The sequence below is a fragment of the Eubalaena glacialis genome, chromosome 12 (assembly GCF_028564815.1).
Source record: "Eubalaena glacialis isolate mEubGla1 chromosome 12, mEubGla1.1.hap2.+ XY, whole genome shotgun sequence".
NCBI classification, from domain to species: Eukaryota; Metazoa; Chordata; class Mammalia; order Artiodactyla; family Balaenidae; genus Eubalaena; species Eubalaena glacialis.
In genome coordinates, this window is record NC_083727.1 from 55,036,515 (window position 1) to 55,060,607 (window position 24,093).

The following is a 24,093-nucleotide window of genomic DNA, read 5'->3' on the forward strand; positions in this document are numbered from 1 at the left end:
TCCATAGATTCAAAATGGCAAACTTTTAGAATAGAAAAGGACCATTAGAAAATATGGCCTCTTTGTTTCATAAGCAGTTCCAAAAAACGTTGTTATATATATAGTACATATGCACTGTTCGCCAAGTTTTCAAATTGTATCACTGCAAGAGCCTGAAGTTAGGAGACTTGAAAGTGCTTGAGAAATCAGTTCTAAGTGCTTTAGAAGGACTACAGGTTTCTGATTAGTCAAATCTTTGCCAACTTCTTAGTTTCCAGAAAATACACTGGCATTTCCTTGAAGGGAGGATTATCTCAATCAATATAAAAAAATAAGTTCAATTGTAAAGAATAATTATTCATTGAGCAAATTTTTGCAGTTATTTGAACTGAAAAATCTTTCATGCGACACTTTGAGCAGTCTGTAACAGGATAATCTTTATCTTTTGCAGTATTACACATGGGGCACTTGAGGCCCTAATGAAGTTATGCAGATTTTATATATTATTAGCAATCATTTCTTTTAATTTACTTTTGAAATGAAATGCCACCTGTTCACAGATGAGATTTTAATGTAGTTTTAGAAATTACTCCAGCTTTCTAAAAATGTCATAGTGGTATTTTTTTCTTGATATTAGTTATTCTTGTTGCTATATGTGGTACAAAATTAATCCTAAATAAATTACGATTCAGGTCTTTTTGTTATTTTTGTGTAGCTTAGTACCTTATTTAATGCTTACTTGTCAGATGAATGGTATCTAAAATTAAAGCCCATCATATAACTCAACAAGTATATTGAGTACATGTTATAAGCCATGCTTGGTGTTATAGAACAAGGGTATTGTCAAGAAGTTTATAGTTTAGTTGGAAAGATTAAACACATCTAACACAGATAATGAATAACTGTAAAAGAAATGTCATTAAAGTTGAGCAGAATAACTTTGCAAATCTGGGTTTCTTAGAACCTTGGGTCCTAGCAAAGAAATCACTGACTTCTTAAATAAATTAAGCTCAAGTTAGTTTCTTTTCACTTAGGTATTATACGGAATAGAACAGTGTTAATTATAAAGTAATTCCTATTAGCTGTAATATATAATGTGTTGGCCAGCACGCCCAGCTGACAAATGACAAATGATGCTTGATGAAGATTTTTCTTAATGTAGACTAGTAAAATTAGTTACTGTTGCTTTTGGAGGGATTGCTGATGTACTTGCTTTGTTGATTTTCTGCTTTTTCTGGAGTAAATTAGATATTGTTCTTAAGTTAGTTTTCGTCTGTCGATATTTGTATTAAGGAAGGTAATCAGTATTACAGTAAAGTATCAAGAGAGTGATATACCTGATGTCTGCCACCAGCTTCCTAGTATGATCCTATTTTTTTAAATTAAGTCCAGTTATACTTTATGCAGCGTCATTTTGTGGAAAAGAAAGAATAGGTTGTTTTTATTTGTTTGTTTTAAGTTTCTGAGGAATCTGTGTAGTCTTTGTGAAATAACATACCTTTTTAGGTAATGGTACTGTGGGAAGAGTATTGGTCTAGAAGACCAGAGATCTGAGTTCTAGTTTCACTTGTGCTTGAATAGTAATTTTTTTCATCTACAAAATAAAATTCTTTTTTTTAAATTAATTTTTATTGGAGTATATTTACTTTACAATGTTGTGTTAGTTTCTACTGTACAGCAAAATGAATCAGCTATACGTATACATATATCCCCTCTTTTTTGGATTTCCTTGCCATTTAGGTCACCACAGAGCACTGAGTAGAGTTCCCTGAGCTATACAGTAGGTTCTCATTAGTTATCTATTTTATACACAGTATCAATAGTGTATTATGTCAATCCCAATCTCCCAATTCATCCCACCTCCCTGTTTTCCCCCTTGGTGTCCATACGTTTGTTCTCTATGTCTGTGTCTCTATTTCTGCTTTGCAAATAAGATCATCTATACCATTTTTCTAGATTGCACATATATGCGTTAATATACGATATTTGTTTTTCTTTCTGACTTACTTCACTCTGTATGTCAGTCTCTAGGTCCATCCACATCTCTACAAATGACCCAACTGCATTCCTTTTTATGGCTGAGTAATATTCCATTGTATATATGTACCACATCTTCTTTATCCATTCTTTTGTTGATGGACATTTAGGTTGCTTCCATGTCCTGGCTATTGTAAATAGTGCTGCAATGAACATTGGGGTGCATGTGTCTTTTTGAATTATGATTTTCTCTAGGTATATGCCCAGTAGTGGGATTGCTGTGGTAGTTCTATTTTTAGTTTTTTAAGGAACCTCCATACTGTTCTCCATAGTGACTGTGTCAATTTACAAAATAAAATTCTTTGATCAGATACTCTTCCAAACTGTATGACTTCCTTGGGCATTTTGTAAAATTAGCTTTCAACTTTAATGTCCCTGCATTATAAATTTATTTTTTATTGTCTGTGTGTAGGATCAGATTAGCTCATTTAATGACGAAATGTAGAGTCTAGTGATTATTACCCCCAAAGCAGCTTCCTCCTAGCTTAAAGAGTGGTTGTTACACCTACTTGAAAGAGCAATTAGAGAGAATGGGGCATGTGGATGAAAGTTGTTCATTCTAGGTCAGATTGAATAGCTGTCAGCAGAAGCCAAACTGAGTGGGTTGATAAAATTAAGGTTGGCAGTTAGTTAGTATTTTTGGCTAATGAATCCCCCCATTTACTCATTTTGATATTTGTGTTTTCTCCTTCCTTTGTTTTTATTTTCTTACCACATATTAAAGTGTCATAAAATGTACTTTTGTTTTGAGTATTGAGGTTCTTTTGGACTAAGAAGTCTGGAGACTTGGATGTATGTGGTAGGAAGGTGGTCAGGCTAGAGTTGAGAAGGAAAAGATTGGAAGAAAAATATAAAGCATAAGCCTGAGTACCAGCAACTTATCCCAGAATATTATGATTTATTGTAGGTAATGTGTCCCAAGTTCAATTCTAAGATTCAGTAGGCCAGTTTCCTATCTAAGTTGTAAAACTATGACTTAACGTTGGGAAGTTTTTCTGACGGTTGAGGTTGTAGTTCAGATCTTCCTCTCAATTTTTAAAAATTATTAATCCTCTGTTGATTGATACTAACTGTCCATAATTTATAGAGAAAGACTTAAAATTAAAAAGGTTATATGTTTAAACTTTGTTTCTGTACAGTCATGGTCAGAGAGACACAGCACAGATTCTTCTGTTGCGAGGAGCCAAATATCTGCCAGATAAAAATGGAGTAACCCCTCTGGATTTATGTGTACAGGTATGTTGTTAATGTATATTCTTAGTCCCTTACTTTGTAAGAGAAACTTACAGACAGATAAGCTCACTTTTTTTCCTCAAATGAGAGGATGGGTGCAAAGATTTTTATTCTGTTAAGAATATGATCTTTAAAAGGACCTGTGATAGTATAAGAAATATATATTGGTCTTTATCCCAGTTCCTAACACAAGAGCTTCTAAGACCCTTGGAATCTCCAGAGTGATAAGCATGTCTTTTTGTATATTAATGAGATGAGCCGTGGCTGAAAGGCCCTAGGTAGCTTCAGGAACAGGGCTGGTTGACAGATGAGCCAACCAGGTAATTAGAAGGCAGTTTCCTCCCCCACCCCCGGGGAGGAGTCAAGGGCTAGAGACTGAGTTTAGTCATTCAGGCCTGTGTAATGGAACTTTCATAAAAACCCTAAACCGTGTGGTTCTCAGAGAGCTTCTGGGTTGGTGACACATCAAAGTGCTGGGAGGGTGGCACGCCCAGTGAGGGCATGGAAGCTCTTTGCCCCTTCCCACATACTTTACCCTGTGCATCTCTTCCATTTGCCTGTTCCTGAGTTGTAGCCTTTATAATAAACAGGTAATGGTAAATAAAGTGTTTCCCTGAGTTCTGTGAGCTGTTCTAGCAAATTATCAAACCTGAGGAGGAGGTCGTGGGAGTTCCTTACTTACAGCTGGTTGTTCAGAAGTATGGGTGACCTGGACTTGTGATTGGCTTTTGAAGTGGGGGGCACTCTTGTGGGACTGAACCCTACTGTGTGGTCTGCCCTAACTCTAGGCAGTTAGCATGATAATTGAATTAAAGTGTAGGACACCCAATCGGTATCCACAGAGAATTGGAGAATTGGTTGGTGTGTAAATCCCACATATTTGGTGTCAGACTTATATATAGAAGAAATGTTTTCCTTTAGGAGTTTTGTTTTTAAACCTAGATAATTTTAAATCTTGTTTTTAGGGAGGATATGGAGAGACTTGTGAAGTATTAATTCAGTATCACCCTAGGCTTTTCCAGACAATTATTCAAATGACACAGAATGAAGATCTCCGAGAAAACATGGTAATGTAATTGTGCTGGTAGCTGGTAAATGAACAAGCTTTTTTTTTTTAAATTAATTAATTTATTTTTGGCTGCATTGGGTCTTCGTTGCTGCGCGTGGGCTTTCTCTAGTTGTGGTGAGCGGGGGCTACTCTTTGTTGTGGTGTGCAGGCTTCTCATTGCGGTGGCTTCTCCTGTTGCGGACCACAAGCTCTAGGCATGTGGGCTTCAGTAGTTGTGGCACGCAGGCTCAGTAGTTGTGGCTCGCGGGCTCTAGAGCTCAGGTTCAGTAGTTGCGGCACACGGGCTTAGTTGCTCCGTGGCATGTGGGATCTTCACGGACCAGGGCTCGAACCAGTGCCCCTGGCAGGAGGATTCTTAACCACTGCACCACCAGGGAAGCCCCTGAACAAGCTTTGTTCATGTTTGGTGTATATGGCATTTTACAAATGTGTTTATTGATTTTATTATTATAAATATTTAAGAAATTTGAATTGGCTTATCTGCATTATAGGTTAAGTATGAATTATATAAGAATTAATAAACTTTATGCTAATATTTGGCCCTATGAGTCTTCTGTCCTCTGTGCCTTTGATCTCTCCTTAAGATAATTAGAATATTTCCCATAGGTAGAGGAAAAGAATCTAAGGAGGAATACCATGTTACGATTAGTAATCACTAGTTTACTGAGCTCTGTATTTGTTAATAGTTCTACTCTTTGAATAATTACAGAGTTTTTTTCTTACATTTTTAGAAGTTTGGAATTAATTTTCCATAAATAAACTTGGTGATTTCTGTTCTCTCTATTTATACTTTTTCACTGGGTGATTTTGAACAAACATTGTATGTCATCTTATCTCTCTATAAGCTTTTGATTTTATGCAAGACCAAATAACTGTAAAGGACTTGATTTCAGCTAATTGAGCTTTGGGATACTTACTAAACTAATAGGTACTTAATTTCTTGACAAAGTTTAGTGGATTATTATGTAATCACATTTTTTTATTTGTAAAAAATTTAGTTACGGCAAGTTCTGGAGCATTTATCTCAGCAAAGTGAGAACCAGTATTTAAAGATTCTAACAAGCCTTGCTGAAGTTGCCACAACAAATGGTCATAAGTTGCTTAGGTAAGTGTTTCACAGTATAAGCAAATCAGTAGGCAGCAATATCTGTCAGCTTTGTCACTTTTTAGGCTTTTCTGGGAATAGTTTATTTTGTTGATTATTTTGTTGATGTCGTTTGTCAGTGTTAAGATGTTCTAAACATTTGTTGAGTTATCACTGTTTGTTTTGTTTTAAAGGATCAGGGCAATCAGCTATTCCTGAGGAGACTTTAGCCTGTCTAAAGAGACTAAAAATAGAGACTTACTTAAGTGGATTTGGGCTTATGTGTCTAGAATTTTAGAAAATGATTGCTTAGACTAGTCATGTAAGTAAAACGTTCATAAAAAAGAATCAAGAACGTAGTTTAGGAATCTTGATCAGTAATTTACAAAACTGGGTATAGGCTACTGTTCAGCCTTGCAGTATTATACCCTCATGCTTCTTTATAAAGTTTTCTCCCTGAACTGTCCCCCTCAGTTCAGTTCTTTGTTTTTTCCAATTCTGTGGTTTTAATGGCTCATCACTAAGTCCATGAAGTTAATGCCTTTATATATTTTCCTGTACCTCCGCTTGTTTGTATGTGGTTAGTCACCCCAGTTAGGAGTAAACAGCCATTTAAAAATGGTTAATGTGTTATTTCTTAGCTTAAATTTGGCCCACTTCTGTTATGGATGCTTTCTTCCTTTGGGTTTGCCAAAAAGTTCGTTTGGATTTTTCCGTAAGCTGGAAAAACCCAAATGAACTTTTTGGCTAACCCAATAGTTTTCTTTTCACGTCAACTTTTAATACATTGACAGTATTAGAATAGGTCGTGGTCTTCTCTCACCTCTGTATGTGGAACTGGACTTTGTTCCTCCCAACTCTATGCTGCTTCTGTAAATCAGCTACATTGTCAAGTCCATTATGTTAGCCCTTTATTCCTGTCTTCCTTCGTACTTTTCATATACTTCAGACCAGAATCACACTCTGTACTGTTTGCTTAGAAGACCCCTTACACTTCATGGTCCAAGATTACTTTCTTGTGTTTTTTTAGCTGTTAAGTCTTTCTTCAGCAGTCCTACTCAGTATGCCATTTGCTAATTTTTCTATTATTCTCTTTCTACTTTTGAGGCTACTTTAAACTTTGTCTATAAGATTCATTGAATTCCAGCTTTACATGATGCTCTCCTTTTATTAGTCATTTCTGTTAATCCATTTATATGATGAAGACTTTCTAAGACATACTGAGTAAAAGCATGGGCTCTGGAGTCAGCTGGACTTGGATTTAATCCAGACATCACCATTTACTGTGTGACCCCAGCAAGTAACTTTTTGGAGTTTCCTTTCATCATCCAGCCATCTATCCAATACATATTTTTGAGTGCCTGCTATCCACTAGGCCATCTGCTGGATGACAGTGAGTAAAACAGGCAAGATCTCACCCTACATTTAATTTACAGTCTAGTCAGGATTTTATTTCCTTGTTGGAAAATGATAGTAAATGTCTTAATGAATTGTTGTAAGAATGAAATGATAAGGTTCTGTAAGCATAGTGCCAACCATTATGTCTGGCCTGTAGTAGAGATGATGATGATGCTGGTGATAATGATGGTTCTTTTTTAAATTCCTCATAATACCTTTAACCTGTTTTCCTACATTAGAAAACTTGTTTTTTCTACTTAAATCTCTGCCCTATTTTCTGCTCTTCCTAATAATCAGAAAGCATTTATGTTTCTGTGTTTTTATTTTAAGTTCACCTTTAATACGTACTTAAGCAGGTTCAAATAAGCTAAAGAACATTCAGATACATTATTTCCTTTAAACCTCACAGTAACTTTGTGATTTAGATATTATCTCCATTTTATATATAAGAAAATTGAAGTTCAGTGATTTGCTAGGCTAGAAGAACCAGGATTTACATCCTTACTAATTAATAAAGAGCAGATCCTGGGCTCCAATTTAGCTCTTAAAAATGACAGGGATATTAGTGGAACAGGAGAAACAGGGTAGGAAAGAGGGATCCATGCCAGAACAAGTTTTAAAATTACCTTGCTAGACTTACTGCCTCACCATTTACAATGATACCTTTCAAATGTCTTATAGAGTATGTTATTATGGCCAATTTGGTCTGTAAACATCTCTTTGTTGGGATTGGTAACGAGTATTGGTTATTAGTATTGTGTTAGAATTTACTGTATTGGTACCATCTTGGCAAAACCTAGTCTTCCTGCTGTGTTTCTCCTTTACTCTCACACTACTACCACATCCACACTCCTTTACTCTCACACTACACCCACAACACTTTGGAAACCAGAGGTGGGAGTTTTTATTGCCCACATCAAGCAATTCTTTGACACCAGCCGGGTGTCCTACAGTTTACCTCAGTTCTGCCTAGAGATGGCATCAGATCCTACAGGTTAAGGGCTCAGTCCTAGGAGACTGTCCCCCACCACAGATGCCACTTGGAATTAGTGGATCCCCAGATTACCCACAACTTTTGTTACTTGACTACAGATCAGAGGTTTTCATGACCTCCTCCCCTTTGGATTCAGTTACTTCCTAGAGCAGGTCACAGAATTCAGGGAATCACTTACTTTTGTTTACCAGTTTATTAAAGAATATGATAAAGGATATTGATGAACAACCAGATGAATAGATACATAGGATGAGGTCTGGGAGGGTCCATAGTACAGGAGCTTCTGTCCCCATAGAGTTGGGGAATGTCACTCTCCCAGTTTGTGGATGTGTTCATCAACTTGGAAGCTCCCTGAACCCCCCATATTTTTGTTTTTTATATGGAGGTTTCATCACATGGGTGTGTTGATCATTAACTCCATTTCCAGCCCCTACCCTTCTCTGGATAATGGGGGATAAGGCTGAAAATTCCAAGCATCTAATCATTGCTTGGTCTTTCTGGTGACCAGCCCTCATCCAAAAGCCCGCTAAGAGTTGCCTCATTAGAATAAAAGCTACTGCTATCACCCAGGAAATTCCAAGGGATTTAGGAGCTCTGTGTCAGGAACCAGGGTCAAAGACCCAATATGAGAACAGAAGGTGCTCCTAGTGCACTTATCACTTCAGAAATTACAGGGTTTTTAGGAGCTCTGTGCCAGGAAAAGGGGTGGGGGCAGAAAACAATATATATATATTTTTCTGTTATCTCACAGCTACCAAAGTAGATTCTTAAGAGGACCTCAAATACAAATCATTCCCCCCTGCCAATTTAGTTTAATGGCACTTTTGCAGGTTGTCTTTCTTTTGTTCATTTGTCAATCATTTTATGTTTCTTAACCCACAGTGTGATGTGATTTTGGCCACTTATTTTAATAGATATTTTAGTTAAGAAAATAATTCAAATACGTATTAATTAGCGACGATTGAGGTGTTATTTAGCATACTTTCGGAAAAATGGATAGCCTTTTGTCTAAGTGATTCTAGGAATATTTGCTGAAGATAATAAATATTTACTGCAGGCCCTTTTGCACATAGTGTTGTGTTTCACTAAGTAAGTGAGTTATCTTGCTTCCTATATATTTATGATTGAAGGTAAAGATAGTTACCAATGTGCAAATGAAAAGAGAATTCACAGCTATTTGCTAAGTAAGAGATTGAATGAAAGTATAATCTTATATTAACAAAGGTAAGTACATTGACAGGGCTTTGAATTAGGAAACTAATTTTTAAACTTTTAGTTTGAGACCTGGTGGCTTGGGAAGAAATTATCATTTTATGCTGAGCTGGAGCAGTTTGTGATGAAGTTTGGATTTTATGATCTTTTCGTATAATACGAAAGAGATATTTCACTGGTTGGAAAGTGAAAAATGACATTTTTTGGATCAGTGACTGAACTTGGAAGAAGTTTAAACTGGGTAAAGTAATATTAATATAGTCTAATAATCTTAATATTAGATTGTTATTAGACTATATTAATAATTGATGATGTTCAGACTCCATTGTATAAGAGAATACTTCTTACCTTAAGATAACTGATGAAGTTCCCTAAATCAGGTACTTAAAACAAGTATTTATATATATGGTAATTTCACAGAGGAAAATTAAATTCACATCTTTCTCATAGAAGAATTTGAGAGTCATTGGAGTTAACTTTTCCAATAGCTTCAACACAATAAAAGAAGGAAATAGTTTCAACCGTACTGCATTTCTCTTTTGTCAGTCTCAACAATCTTATGATATAGAATTAAAAACAACTTTGTAAAGGCAAATGTGTAAAAATCAGTGCGAGTTAAACTAATGATTCTATACACATTTGACTCAAAGTTAGTAGAACAAAGAAAAAGTTTTGCTAATGTGTTGTAGCTATCCCAGTCAAATACAGTATGGATAGCAATAGCTATTGTATTTTACTAACATTTGTAACTGATAGCTAATTTTTATGTATTGTTTTTAACAATTTAATAATTTTTAGAATGAGAGAACAACATGAATGTTGAAGTAAAAATGTCAGGAAATTTTGGTTCAGTTGTCACCAGAAGAGAAAATACTCTCTGATTTTTCACTTATCAAATCCGAATACTTAGAATAGGCATTTGCTATTTCCACATAACTAATCATTATTGTTTTTCATGTTAGAGGATACCTAAAAATACCATAGAGGAAGATTTTAATGAACTGAGGAAGATAGAGTAAGCTTTGATGATTAAACTTATGCAAAGGCAGTCATATCATTCTGCCCAAATGTCATGCAACTCTTTACTCTGCTTTTGTGTAACCATTGTAATACAAGGTAACTGATGTTGGAGGTTTCAAAATAAAACCACCCCTGAAAAACAACAAGTTTTTTTTTAAGATCTGTCATTAGATTCAATACCTATTTACCCTAACTCCTACAGTTTCTCTGTGGAAGAGTAATGATTGATATTCATGATGATGATGAACAATCCCCAGGCACTGGGATTTTGAAGGGCTTTTTGATTAGTCAAAGAAAGTTTATATTATATTTAATACAGTTTAGTATTAATTGGATCAGTCTTTTTCATAGTAGAATGTATTTCCCTTATTTATATACAGTCATAAGACAACCCTTTATATGGAGAACCACCTTGATACAGATAGTAACTTTAAGATTATTCAATTTGTACATGTTCTGTATGTGAACAATTGGTTACTATTCTGGGATGGGTTAGGGAAAATGGGGTTATGGATAGAATAGTAGAGTTCAGCCTCTACAATTCAGTTGTGGGTTGGCCTAAGGTCATAATCAACATACCTACTATTGGTTGTCAGTGAAATGTTCTCAGAGTTCTAAAGAATTAGTTTAATTTATAAATATACTGTTCTATACTGGTGATTTTCTTCATATTTTATGCTTTGATCATTGGTTATATTCTAGTTACTTAAAAGTAAATAAATCATTCACATGCAATCCAAATAATGTACATTTGCTAACTTCCTGGTAAACAAAACATTCCATCCCATATCATGACAGGAAAGAAATTTTACTCGTTAAATTATGAAACAGATGGTAAATGTAATGAAAATGTTTTAAAATAAGTATTTTAAGATGTAATTTGTTTTATTCCATCTAATCTGTTCATATTTTAATTTTTATTTTCAGCATATCTAGTAATTATGATGCTCAAATGAAGAGCCTTTTAAGGATTGTGAGGATATTTTGTCATGTCTTTCGAATTGGTCCATCCTCTCCCAGTAATGGAATCGATATGGGCTACAATGGGAATAAAACTCCAAGAAGCCAGGTGTTCAAGGTCAGAAAAGTATATGATGTTGTTAGGAAGATAGATGTAAAAGAGATGAATTTGACAAAGCATACATTCATTAATTGGAAACCTCATAAACAGGATGTAAATTTGGTTTATACCAGTGATTGACACTTTGTAAACTAAGACCTTTCTCCTTTCATCTCTGTCTAATCAGCAGCAAGTCTCATTTGGTGAGCTTTCTATGTTTTTCTTACAAGTAAAATTTTAATTTCAGTAGTGTTTTATTCTAAGGGTAAAGGTATTTAATGTTTAAATATAATTAAATCTACTTTTTTAAATTGGATTATAGGTCCTAAATGCAGCCATCACGATTTTTAAAAAATATTTTTTATTCAGAAAGAAAGAAGACATCCAGTTTTTATTGAGGTTTTATTATCGTTTGTGTTATGTGTGTGTCCGTGTATGTTTTTTTAAAATAAGTTTACTTTCATTTATTGGGTTTATTAACAATTCCTTGGGTAACTTCAAGGAAGAAACATTGAGGTATTTTCTTAATGTATTTTGTATTGCTTCAGCTGCTGCTTCTTTACAAGCACATTTATGAATGGAATCCTTGGAAGAAAGTTTTCCAAGGCAGTGTAACCATGTCAAATTACAATTTTGTGAAGTAAGCAAAATGTACATGACTATAATTGCTATTGTTAATGCTTTTTTATGGCATTATATTTTCAAATAACTCAGATTTTGGACAAATGTGTAATTTAATAATTGTTTTCATGTTATTTTTTTAAAGGTAATTTATCTGGAGAGCTTTTCATAGTATAAAATTAGCTTTTGGGTTCATGAAAAATTATATTTCTTTAAACAATCTTTTGGGTATAAATATAGGTTGTCTATCCAAAAGGTGATATAAATGTTTTTATGTGCCACATCCTCAGAAACTAGTTGTGATTGACAGCTTTACTTATCTATAAAATTTGAAGTTATATAAAATTAAATTAATGATGTATGCTAAATGATTCTGTTCTTACATGGCAAGTTTTTGGCAGACACAAATAAATGGTTTGCAAGCATTTTGACACTAGTCAATTCTTTAATACCTGGAATAGGTATGATAACCTTTTAGAATAGGTGTGTATCAGTTTCTGTGCATCTGTTCGTCTGCTTCAGGCTCTTTTTTTTGTTACATTGGTGCATTGTTCAGCCACACATGTGCATGCTTCTCCCTCCCCCCCGCAGTCGCGTGCGCGAGTGTGTGTGTGTGTGTGTGTGTGTGTGTGTGTGTGTGTGTATGTGTGTCTTTTTTTTCCCCTATTGTGCCATCTCCTGGAAGAAGGAAGTTATGCATCTTCTTGTAATTCAGATTTTAGCTTTTCAACGTACCACTTCCTTTAATAGCTTCCTGTCTTTGTAAAATTTGAATTTGAATTATTGATCCTCTGTTTTGTTAGTGCTGTTTTAAGTGAGTTTCACTGCTCAAACATTCATATTACAGGAAGTTGTTCTTAATGTGTTCTAATATGACTCATGCAGTTAGTTACTGAATCTTCCCCTGATTGATTTTTCTACTTGTCCTTATGCTCATCTGTAATGACGAATGAAAATCAAACCAGGTATAGATATGGTCACTATTGACAAATTGAGTATATATTATATTTTTCTTTTTTTTGTTAAAATTTCAATTTGCCACCTCTTGCTAATGATATCAGAAAATACTTATGTGCTAAGTAACCTCTTTATAGGCGTTTAGTGCTTGATTTAAATGTTATTTTTCTATCTAGCCAGTCAGTACAGATAAAACAGAGTAGAAAAGGGTATTATTGCTTTTCTTTTAGCTTTTCTTTTATGGAATCCAGACTCTTTGTTTTCATTGTTCTATATCAATGATATATATAATATATAAAGTTCTTTCCTTCTCTTTTATTTCATTTGTTAGTATCTTTATTTCTCTTTTTAAGGTTTTTTTTTTTTTTTTTTTCCTGTATCATTGACAACTGCCTTTGTCTCTGAGCACTTATTTTCTCTTAAATTTTGACCTTTCACTTTGGTAAAACATTTTTGTTACAAACCCAGCCAGTTTTTTAAAACATTAACAAGTGTGACTCTTAAGGAACTGATTAATCTCTTTCTATCTAATTTTATGAATTAAATGTGGACTCTTTGGAGGATGGCAAAATGATCTGCCCTCCCACGTACAAGGATAAAAATAGAAACTACACTGTCATTCATGTATTTAAGGTCTTCTTTTCATTTTGGGATGATTGAAGTTGTAAAAATCTGAACCATCTGGTGAGTTGCTGCAATTTTAGATTGGAAATACCATTTTAATTTTTACCACATTTTGTCTAAGGTAGCAAATGATCCCTACTTTCTATTTCATTAACTAGTTACTGTGTCACTTTATTGTTGGGTTTAGCTAATGGGTTTTCCATTAAGAATGAGTGGGTTTATAGGCCATGTGTTTGTAGTAGGTTTGTTTAACATCCTGTTATTAGTTTTCTGATTTATCTTAGAAGTCCTTTCAGTTAATCTTAACACTTAGCCCTTCTTTCAGTGTTAAGAGATTTTTATCTAGAGCCTTGTGAACTTTGGAACATCTGAAGGAGAAAGTAGTTCTGGTTATAGAAGTAGGGTGAGCATGGGGAAGAGAGTTTAGGCTTCTTGAATCTTGATATGCTCTTTTTTTGTGAGTAGTAAGCTGTGACTATTAACGGTTTCATAGAATTATAATTGGAAATTTGGAAGCCAAGAAAGATTGAGAAACTTTTAACTTTAAGATCTTATCTTTTGGATTGTGGCATTTGACATTATGGAGTTGAGAACAGTCCAATTAACAGAATTTCAAGATGCTATTAATAAGTTTAAGTTAGTAATGCTTTCCTGTCAAATTTGTATCTCATCTGGCACATGGATCTTGAAATTTTTTAAATTGTCCAACAAGTCTGGGATTATATATTATAGCTTTGACTTGTTAACTTGAAATGTTTTGAAAATCATGTATGCTTGTCAAATCGTTGTTATAGGTAGAATATAATTCTGTGGTGAAGATCACTCAATAATATGAAATGAAGTAATATTTTCATAGTGCCAAGAAGCCTAATATTTTCCATAGTCATTGACTCATTTTTCTGTAACAGTTAATATGTACGGTACTTTGTATTGATGTTTTTTATCATTATTATGTATGAGTATAAAAAGCCTCATAGATATGGTTTGCAATTGTTTATTTTTAATTTTTAAAATTTATTTTAACCTTTTCTGTCTGTGACTGCTACTACAGTTAGAAATTAAAGTTATTTTCACAGTATTCTTTTTGTTATTGAGGAATGAATTTTCTGAACAAGTCTTCAAAGGGACAACTCCCTAGGTAAAAATGCTTTAAGGTTGGGATTTAGTTTTAGTGCATGTGTGAGTGAAGAAATAAACAGTGGGAAAAAGAGAAAACTAAAGAAAAGCCCAAGATGATTTACTGCTTCTTTTTTTCCCTCATTCTCTTTTAATTCTTTGCTGTGCTACTTTATTGAAAACTCTTTGTAGCTTTTCTCGGTATCTTTATTGTCACTATCATTTTTACACAGATCTGGCTTTTTTTGGATATTATTTCTGGAATTACTCAGAATTCACCTCTAATTTTTGCAGGTTGTCAGTGTTTGAGAATAGGGTGGTTGTAGTTCAGGCTCAGCGCTCTCATGCACATGAGGAGCAGGTGCCACTTCCAGCCTTAGCCTTCATCTCTATCTAGTGTGGGGATTTTCTGGGTTTTAGTTCTTCTCACTTAGAGGCCAATGATTCCTTTTTTCCTTTTGTTTCGAGCAGTTTTTCATCACCACCTGTTCTTTCTTTTTTGGAAGTTCATTGTTTGATGTAAAGCTAAATAGTTTTGCTGACATAAGAAGTTCTTTTCATCTTTTATAGCAGGGTTTAATGTTTTTCTCATGAAGAGAGACTATAGACCCAAACTTGGATCATGATTAAAATTAAGACATTTTCAGTGAAGGTACCATGTCAGTGTTGATGGCAGCTGGTGCTTCTTGCCCTTCTTTTAAGCAGTCCAGGGACCCTTTAAGAAGTTAGGTATCCAGCTGCTGTGACTAACCGTGGAAAAGCCTTCTTTGTGCAGGAGAAGGGTGTTCATGTCAACCTCAGAAAGGGCTTCTCAGAAATTAGTTTCTCACTTTGCTTACCTGTTTACCTAGGCTGTACTAACTAAATATTTGTTGAATGAGTAAACTGGTTTTTTGTTGATGGTGGTAGGGTTTTTTCCTTCTTGCTTTTTGGTTTAATTTTTAAGTGAAGACTTAGGGGTGATTTAATTGTTTGCAAATTCAATAAGTAGATTATTCTCAAATAGAGAGTGTTCTGGAAATCTGAAGAAAGGCTGACGATAACAGCAGGGGGATTTATTAGATAATAATTGTAAAGAATTGCTTGGCAGAACAGGTTATTTAAACATTTCCTAAAGTTCCAAATATGGTTGTATAATCTCTTTACATAGTGGTCTTTAAAAGTAAGGTTATTTCTTTTAGTTGAAATATTTAGGGTGGGTCTTTCAGAAGCACGTGGTCTAGTTTGTAGCGTTCTGTGATCATATAAGAATCAAAAAGTAAGATTAACTTTTATATTCATTTGTAGAAAGACAATTTATCACTCTCAATAGGAATATTTAGAATAGTGTAGGAATGGGAGACCATTAAACCACTATCCCCCCTGCTCCCCTGTGCCTCCACTGTTCATCTTTATTTGGGATTAAAAAATGCTCTAGCAGGTCTTTTTTCCCCCCCAGCTTTACTGAGCTGTAACTGTTACATAGGGTTGAGTAACTTTAAGGTATATACAGTGTGATGATTTGATACAAGTATATTTTGCAAAATGTTTAGTACAGTAAGGTTAGGTAACACATCCTTCACCTCACATAATTACCACTTTGTTGCTGTTGCTGTGGTGAGAACATTAAAGCTTTACTCTCAGAGCAACTTTCAAGTGTACAATACAGTATTGATAACTATAGTGATGATGCTGTACATTAGATCCCCAGTAGCATGTCTTTTAATAGTGGTTGGGCGTTTATATTTCTCCTTGTGTTAAAAACTACTGTTTACTAGAGATGATATATGTATTTCATTTTTCGCTAGTACTTAGTCCTGTTATAGCATTTGCGATCACATAATATTTTCAAGATAAAATTTCGTTTGCTGTTAATTTACAAAAGACATCTCATTATTCTCAAAAGGAATATTTTAAATAGTATAGAAATAAGAAACTGTTTACTCCTATCTGTTCCTTTTTTATTAAGCTGTTAACCTTTACTTTGAATTATGGATTTGCTAGCCAATATTTGATAGTTTCTAGTTATTAGAGATGGATTGTGTGTGGTTGGGTATGCCTGTATATGTGTGTGTGTGTGTGTGTGTGTGTGTGCATGTAAATATCACGTCATATTTTAAAGTTTCTCGTCATAAATTTCCAAAATCTCAGAGATTCCATGTAAAGAAAAGAGTGCAGTAAACTAAGTTTATTAATCTCTTTATGAATTCTCATTTTTTTAATTGAAAAACAACATAATTAAAAATAGTTGACACATTAATACAGTAAAGGTTAGGGGGATTGTATTCATAAAAGTAATGTATGGTTTAAAACTAAATATTTGAAAAATTTTGAAAGAAGAAATATTGCTTATACTTTTTTTTGTTAGAGTTTAATTTTCCTTTTTTTATTCTAAGGAATAAATAAATGCAAATTAAGTTTTTGCTATAAATGAAGAAATTGTCATTTATATGAGGTTTATGTTTTTGTTACTTACCTTTAGGCATTGCTGACATATAAACTTGGGAGATAGAGTAAATATTCTCTTCTATAATATTTGAGTGGGTTTTTTATCCTGCAGTTTAAGAATGATGTTTTAAAAAAACACTTTTCTTTTTTTCTTAGCCTCTTGAATTGCTTTGGCACTCATTAGATGAATGGCTAGTTTTAATAGCTACAGAATTAATGAAAAACAAAAAGGACTCAACGGATATCACTTCTATTTTACTGAAACAAAAAGGCCAAGATCAAGATGGTACTTCCATTCCTGCATTTGAACCTCCAGGACCTGGGAGCTATGAAAATCTATCCACTGGCACAGGGGAATCTAAACCAGATGCTCTTGGAGGGAAACAGGAAGCCAGTGCAGACTGTCAGGATGTTATTTCTATGACAGCTAACCGGCTAAGTGCTGTCATTCAAGCTTTTTACATGTGCTGTTCTTGTCAGATGCCTCCAGGGTAAGAAGGTTTCTGCTTGTTTTGTGTGCTGATCTCTGCCTATCGATAACCAATGTTGTGGCTGGAGCAGCCCTTGTGGTTCTTATTATGATTGCAAGACACCCTTCAGCAATAACCATCAGGAAACTTTGAAAAAAAGAAAAAAGGTTTATTACTTACAGGACGTGGAAATTACATGACACACCTGGGGCCACACAGCAAGGTTGCCAGTAGAAAGAAAGCTCGAGGGCCTGGGGTTCTCTTTTTTATTGGAGTTGAAGGTAGAGGCCTAGGGTTTTGAAAGCTCACTCTTTATTGGTGAATTTAAAACATGAGAGCGGGAATTTGAAGCATGAGAAGAGAAAACACAAGTGGCTCAAATGGTCAGTTATTGAAATCAACCAAGATCTCTAAAACAAAGGAGCTTGGAGATGGAGGGGTGGGTCTTTATCTAGTTGTGGGCCTGGCATTGTGTTTATTCGAGATAGCCATCTTTGAAGCGGATGCCTCTTTGAAGTGGATAAAGTGGAGGCAATCTGCTAGATTTTCCTGGTTTGCAGTCTGAATGTATCTGGTGATTTATCTGAGTGGCCCATATAGCAAGAGGCACAAAGATTGTCCATATATGAGCTGCTGTTTTTGTTTCTCTGAATTTTACATCAAGTTGTCCTACTTTATATTGTATGGATTTGGAAAAGGAGCAGCTTTAGTTCTCAGTGATGCCGAGTGAGAAGGGTGGGAGAAAAATTGGAAACATTAATTTGGAGAATTGTAGCTAGATATTGGAGGAAATGAAAATTCAGCATCCAGTCCAGTTTACAGGTAGAAAAAGAAAACCTCAAAGACAGTTAACAGGACTAGAATCTGATATCCACAAGAGTGCTTCCTTATAGTATAATTTTTCAGTGTGGTATGACATGTTTACTAAGAGAACCAAGTTTATCATTAGTTCCTCTGTAATAGAAAGCCAAAAGTGGATACACCTATGTTCAGTAATTAATGTTTCAATATCTTACCTTATTTGGAAATGACCTAGATATTCAGTAAATTTTCCATCATTTAATTTAACTTAGCAAAACTCTGAAGTTTTTAAGTTACCAAAGAGATTTGGGAAACTCTTTTTAAGTAGACATACCATAAAACATAGCTATTGCTGAAAAGTTCACCTAAACTCTTACTCCACTTACATCTGTTTAAATCACTTGTTCTTAACAATTATGTTTAGATTACTCATGAAAGTCTCATTAGGCATTAGACAAAATTGGCCGTCATCCCAAGCTATTTTTCTTGCTGACAAATTGTGTAACCTAGATAATATGAACTTATTTGAATTGTAAACCCAAGTAGAATAAAAGCTGCATGTCTGCATTATAGCTAATGTTGATAAATCTGAGATATGCCTTTTTAAATTAAACCAACAAGTTTAAACTACCTTTTACTTACAGAAGATTATCCCAGATCACATGAACTTGAAAAACGTTAGGGTTAGTTTCTTTATTACTGAGTTTTAGGAATACTTAATTCATAGTATTTATTTTTAAACCAATTAAATACAGCTCTTTTACAAATTAATTTTGGCAATACCATCCAGAGGTAGAGAGAAAAAAAAAATCACTTGCATATAACATACATCTGTATAGACATACATAAACATGCAGCCAGACACAGAGACCCTGTAGCTTCCGTTCCAAAATTTTAGCTGTGGATCAGGTACAACAATATACAGCTTACTAGTTTATAGACTACCTTTGAGTCCAAATTGTGTCTGGCAGATGGAACAAGTTAAGGTTACCTGCTCCAGTGGTTAAAGCTTTTTACAAATATTTGTGGAGAAGACTTTTAAGATTTGTATTTGTCTTTGACAAGTTATCTTAAGGAGGGTGTGGACTAGATTTTGGGTAAGAGGTTTTACAACAGTTTATATTTTAAAAGGCCTCTTTCCCTTTCTCTTTTTCCTTCAAGCTCAGGTGATTGTGGGCAGAGTTTTAGTTACCTCCTAGGGTATTTGTATTTCAAAAACATGGTAAGACTTACATCTTAAGGGACAGAGAAAGAATGTAAGTTTCCTCCTAGGATTTTTAGTGCCTTTTGGATGGTTTTGGCAGTCCCAATAAAATGTAGTAGGGCCAACCTGTAATTAGGGGGAGTGTCCTGTAAAAATAATTCCCTGGACTCAGGGTCAAATGGGGCTTCTCCAGGGTTGGAAATGAAGAGGGGGTCACTTGGGTCACTATGGTCATGGAAATGATAAACCCATTGGACCATGCCAGTTTTGCACAGCAGGAGATGGGCCTCATCGTAATGTTTTCCATTCACAGTGAGCCTTAGCAGTATGGAAGAGTCGGCATGGTGCCCGGCATTAAATATCCAAGTGAGGAGAGGAGGTGCCCTGGTATGAATATTGGTGGCTCTGGGTGCTTTTGCCTTCTCATATCCATTTTTTTTCCTCACTTAGAGGGCTTGCTAAGCCTGTCAGCTTTTGCCTTGGTGGCAGGGATGCCTTGTGAGGCGTTTTTCTTAGTTCTGCCCCGTTCAGGGGAAAGCAGAAAGGGGCTCAGCATCTGTGATCTCTTGGAGGAAACAAGCTTGTAGTCCAGATGGATCTTTAAGAAAGTTATGGGTTTTAGGGTCTTTAGAGATACTGACCAGTTGATGCATTTTGGTGGTCGCAACAATTTAGAGCTCATTCTAAACAAACAAGAAAACCTGCAGTAGTCTGCTCCCTTTTCCTCCTCCTGTTGCATAAAATCTTTGAGAAGGGTTTGAATATCAGGTAAGGAGTGGTTTTTGAACTCAGTTTCTACTTCTTGTTTTTTTCCTGTTACCTTAATCTTATGTGTTGTTACTGGAAAATTCTAGATGATGTCACTGTGAGCCCCTTTGTAGGTGGCTGCTTTCCTTTCCAGGTGTCCCAAGAGAATACTCCAGGATTGTGGTCGGCCTCTATTAGCACCAGATACTCAGGCTCTTTGGGAAAAGCCCCCAGGCTTTTGGAATGTATTGGGTTGGCCAAAAAGTTTGTTCGGTTTTAAGTAACAATAAAAGACACATTTTTCATTTTCACCAAGAATGTTATTGAACAACGTATTCATTAACCGAACGAAGTTTTTGGCCAACCCACTAATATCAAATTCTTGGCATGTTAGTATGCATAGCATTGAATAACGCCCAGGAAGCGACCAAGGGGTTTTGCGTTTATCAAAGAGCCGGTGTACCTCCTCAGTGTTCTTAGGAGGCACTGGTGCTTCATTTTTTAGTAGCGTTATACCAGGGATTGGACCCGATATCCCATTGGGTTAGTGGACAAAGAGTGACGGTAGTGAGTGAAGTGGTGACACAGACCATAGGCCTCTGGTGTATTTTCCCTCAGGTGGTGCCATTGGTTTCCATTGTGAGGCTATTTTACTCTGCTAGGTTAGGACACTTAGTCTAGGCACAACATACTGACACCGTGGTTACAGACAGAGGTCTCCCCTCCTCACCTACGGGAATCTTCTCGTGCCTTTAGCCCAGAGCCTTTCCTTGGGTTGCGGTAATAGCCTTGCTGTCCAATTCACTCTCCTTAGCTCTCCTTGGCCTTGAGGCGAAGAGGATCCTCACACACATTAATAGTCATTCAAGGCCTGTATAATTAGTGGTCTCATCGTCTCATTAGACCATATATGGCCTTGATCATAGTGTTCTGAGGAGATTGTTGGCAGCTGTGACCTTTTGGGTTTTGTGTCTCAGGCAACACATGACAGAGGCAGTACACAAAAGCACATTGCTGCAAGGCAGATCCCCAGCAAGTGGTGCTCCTTTCCCAGATGATGTTACTTACCTGAGTTAGGTGGTAGTAAGCAAGCTGCAGCTAAAGGGCGTTGCTCTTGGTTTACTGCAGGGCAATCATGCAATCCTGCTGAGTATGCCAATTGTTTTGTGTGCCAGTCTCCGCCTATCAATAACCAGTGTTGTGGCTGGACTGGCCCTTGTGATTCTTAGTATGATTACACGATGTCCTTCAGCAATAACCATTGAAAACTTCGGGGGAAAAAAGTTTTTTTTACTTACAGGATCTGGAAATTACATGGCACACCTGGGGCCACACAGCGAGGTCATCATGGGGGAGTGGGGGGAGGGAGAGAGAAAGAGGGAAAGAGCACACACAAGCCTGGGGTCGAGGGCAGGGGACTAGGTTTTTGAGGGCTCACTGTTGGTGAATGTAAACGTAAGAGTGGGAGTATAAAGCATGAGAAGAGAAAAAAACAAGTAGCCCAAATGGTCAGTTATCAAAATTAACCAAGATCTCTGAAACAAAGGAGCCTCAGTGGGAGGCATCCTGGCTCTTTATCTAGTTGTGGGCCTGGCATTGTGTTTATTCGAGATAGCCATCTTTGAAGTGGATACTTCACCAATCAAACCTTAAGTCAGGCACTTGCATTACAGAGTAGAGAAAACCCAGTTATCTGGGCTTACGCTACATGCTTATTATTTCCTTTTCTGATAGATGAAGAAAAGCTATAATTTTTTTTGTAATTGCAGAAATAACAAATAATACTTTGCTGTTTTTGGTTGTTTTCTGATCTTTAGGATACTCATTGAACTGATCTGGAATTAGTACAGAATATTTGAGTTTTAAGCATCATTTATGTTATTAACATGTAGGATGGTGAATGTCACTTTCTATAGGATCATTTAACTATGTATTGGAAACATATAGACAGATGCTTAAAATTTCAAGGTTTTTAATAAGTCACTTGTTTATATCATCTGTTAATGAAAAGTTATTTTATATATATATATATGAGTGTGTGTATATATATATATATATTTATTTCATATTATAAATCGACTAGGCATGCCTCAGATTCCATAAAGACAATCCAAACCCCATTTTTTGTGTGTGTAGAAGCCAGTCCAATTCAACGCATAGTCACATTTGCCATATCACCAACTTTGGTCTGTGTGTTCTGATTGTTTTTTACCCCCCACAGAATGACTTCACCCCGTTTCATTGAATTTGTCTGCAAACATGATGAAGTTTTAAAATGCTTTGTTAACAGGTAAAGCTTTCTTGGTTTCATGGATTACTCTTGTAGCCTTTTCTTTCTTTTCTTACAGTTTTTATCTCAACAGAAAAAATGTTACTTCTGTTACTATTCAAAAAATGCTCAATGACAAGTACAAGTTTAGTAGGTGTGGATTAATATGTATTTTTATTCTGTTTCAGTATCTGTATATCTAAATTTGCATGTCACTTAATGCCACTCATCCTTCCCATCCATGTAAACAATGTGTTTTTCTTTTAGGAATCCCAAGATTATATTTGACCACTTTCACTTCCTCCTTGAATGTCCTGAACTGATGTCAAGATTCATGCATATCATAAAAGCACAGGTAGTGCTTTTTTTAATCTTGTTTTTAGAATGTCTAATGAATACTGTTCAGCTAATTTGAATACTGTTCAGTAATTATTACTTGAGACCACCTGCTGTAAGTGGAGTGACATTACCTTATTCTTTACTTTAGTATATGGAGTTACATTAGTATGTTACTTTAGTATGAGGAGTTACTTTAAGAAATATGCATTGAGTGCCTACTGTGTGCAAAGACAAGATGTTGCCACATTGCTGAAATGGAACACTAGTCCTATAAGGCTGATGGTCCTTGGGGATTTTATCCCCAAATACATTTGGGAAATATAACACATACCCTGTTGGAGATTAATAAAGCATATCAGCAGCTTGCTAAAGGCTTTGAGAAGCCCTTTGGTAAAAATAATGATTTAGCTTTGTTAGTCTTCCAAACTTAATTAACCTGAGAGCTTTCCCCGATGAGGGTTCATTCCATATATCTCATGTTTTGTGAAACATGCTTGGGAAAAGCTTGTTTTGCTACTTAGCAGCTATGTGACTTTGAGCATATTTCTAACATCCTTGAGCCTTGGGTTCTTCATCTATAAAACAGAGATAATGACACCAACCTCATAAAACCTCCATGGTGAAGAATAAGCTTTAAATAGTGACTTGTATATATGTTCAATAAATGGTAGTTGTTTTGGAGATAGAAAGGATATCTTCTGTCTCCAAGGGGATCTTAATTCAGTCTAGAAGGGGAGATAATAAATGTACCCGTAAAATACAGTAATTACAGTATGACCTGATTCTTTAGGAGTTGAAGGGAGGAAGAGCTTGCTTTTGTCTGCTGTAGTCAAGGGAGATTTCAAAGAGGAGGTGGATTTTAATCTAAAAAACATGCAAAATTTTGATAGGACTAAATGGGGAAGATGAACATTCTAGCCAAGATATGGGTCAGGACATATAGATGGAAAAGTATATTAAAATACAGTGGGTTAAAGCAGAAATTTTGTGTAGGTGTGGAATGAGATGTAATTCTGGCAAGGTAGATTAGGGTTATACTGTATGGAACGTTGATTGCCAGATTGCAGACTCTCCATTTGCTAGGCTGTCAGGAGCCACTAATAATTTTAGGAGAATGACATGATCCTGCAAAGTTTTAGGAAATAATTTGTCTGAAATGTAGGCTAGACTGGAGGTAATGGTTTGGTTAGTAGTCATAAGATAAATGCTATAGGTATTTTAAATTGTCTTCAGGGACACTGATCCTTTTAGAAATTAAAGCTAAGAACTAATCTTTATAAAATTATGCACATGTGTATAGGTCTCCTTTGGCATCTGTTTAATAATGATGATGTAAAAGATAAGGTAGTAGTAATAACTTGCATTTATTGAATACTAACTTTATGTCAGGTTCCGTACATTTGTTTCACATAGATTATTTTATTTTTGTAAC

General features: G+C 35.4%; 1 protein-coding gene across 4 annotated transcripts in view; it reads left to right on the forward strand.

Moving 5' to 3' along the window:
• HACE1 (HECT domain and ankyrin repeat containing E3 ubiquitin protein ligase 1) overlaps positions 1-24,093 on the forward strand; it is a 91,994-nt gene that overhangs the window by 34,132 nt on the left and 33,769 nt on the right. For all 4 annotated transcript variants that reach the window (XM_061207685.1, XM_061207686.1, XM_061207687.1 and 1 more), the window contains 7 exons: positions 3,156-3,252; positions 4,215-4,316; positions 5,317-5,423; positions 10,954-11,104; positions 16,988-17,322; positions 22,275-22,343; positions 22,590-22,677. In XM_061207685.1, coding sequence (XP_061063668.1) covers positions 3,156-3,252; positions 4,215-4,316; positions 5,317-5,423; positions 10,954-11,104; positions 16,988-17,322; positions 22,275-22,343; positions 22,590-22,677 — 949 coding nt within the window. The remainder of the gene's footprint in view (positions 1-3,155; positions 3,253-4,214; positions 4,317-5,316; positions 5,424-10,953; positions 11,105-16,987; positions 17,323-22,274; positions 22,344-22,589; positions 22,678-24,093) is intronic.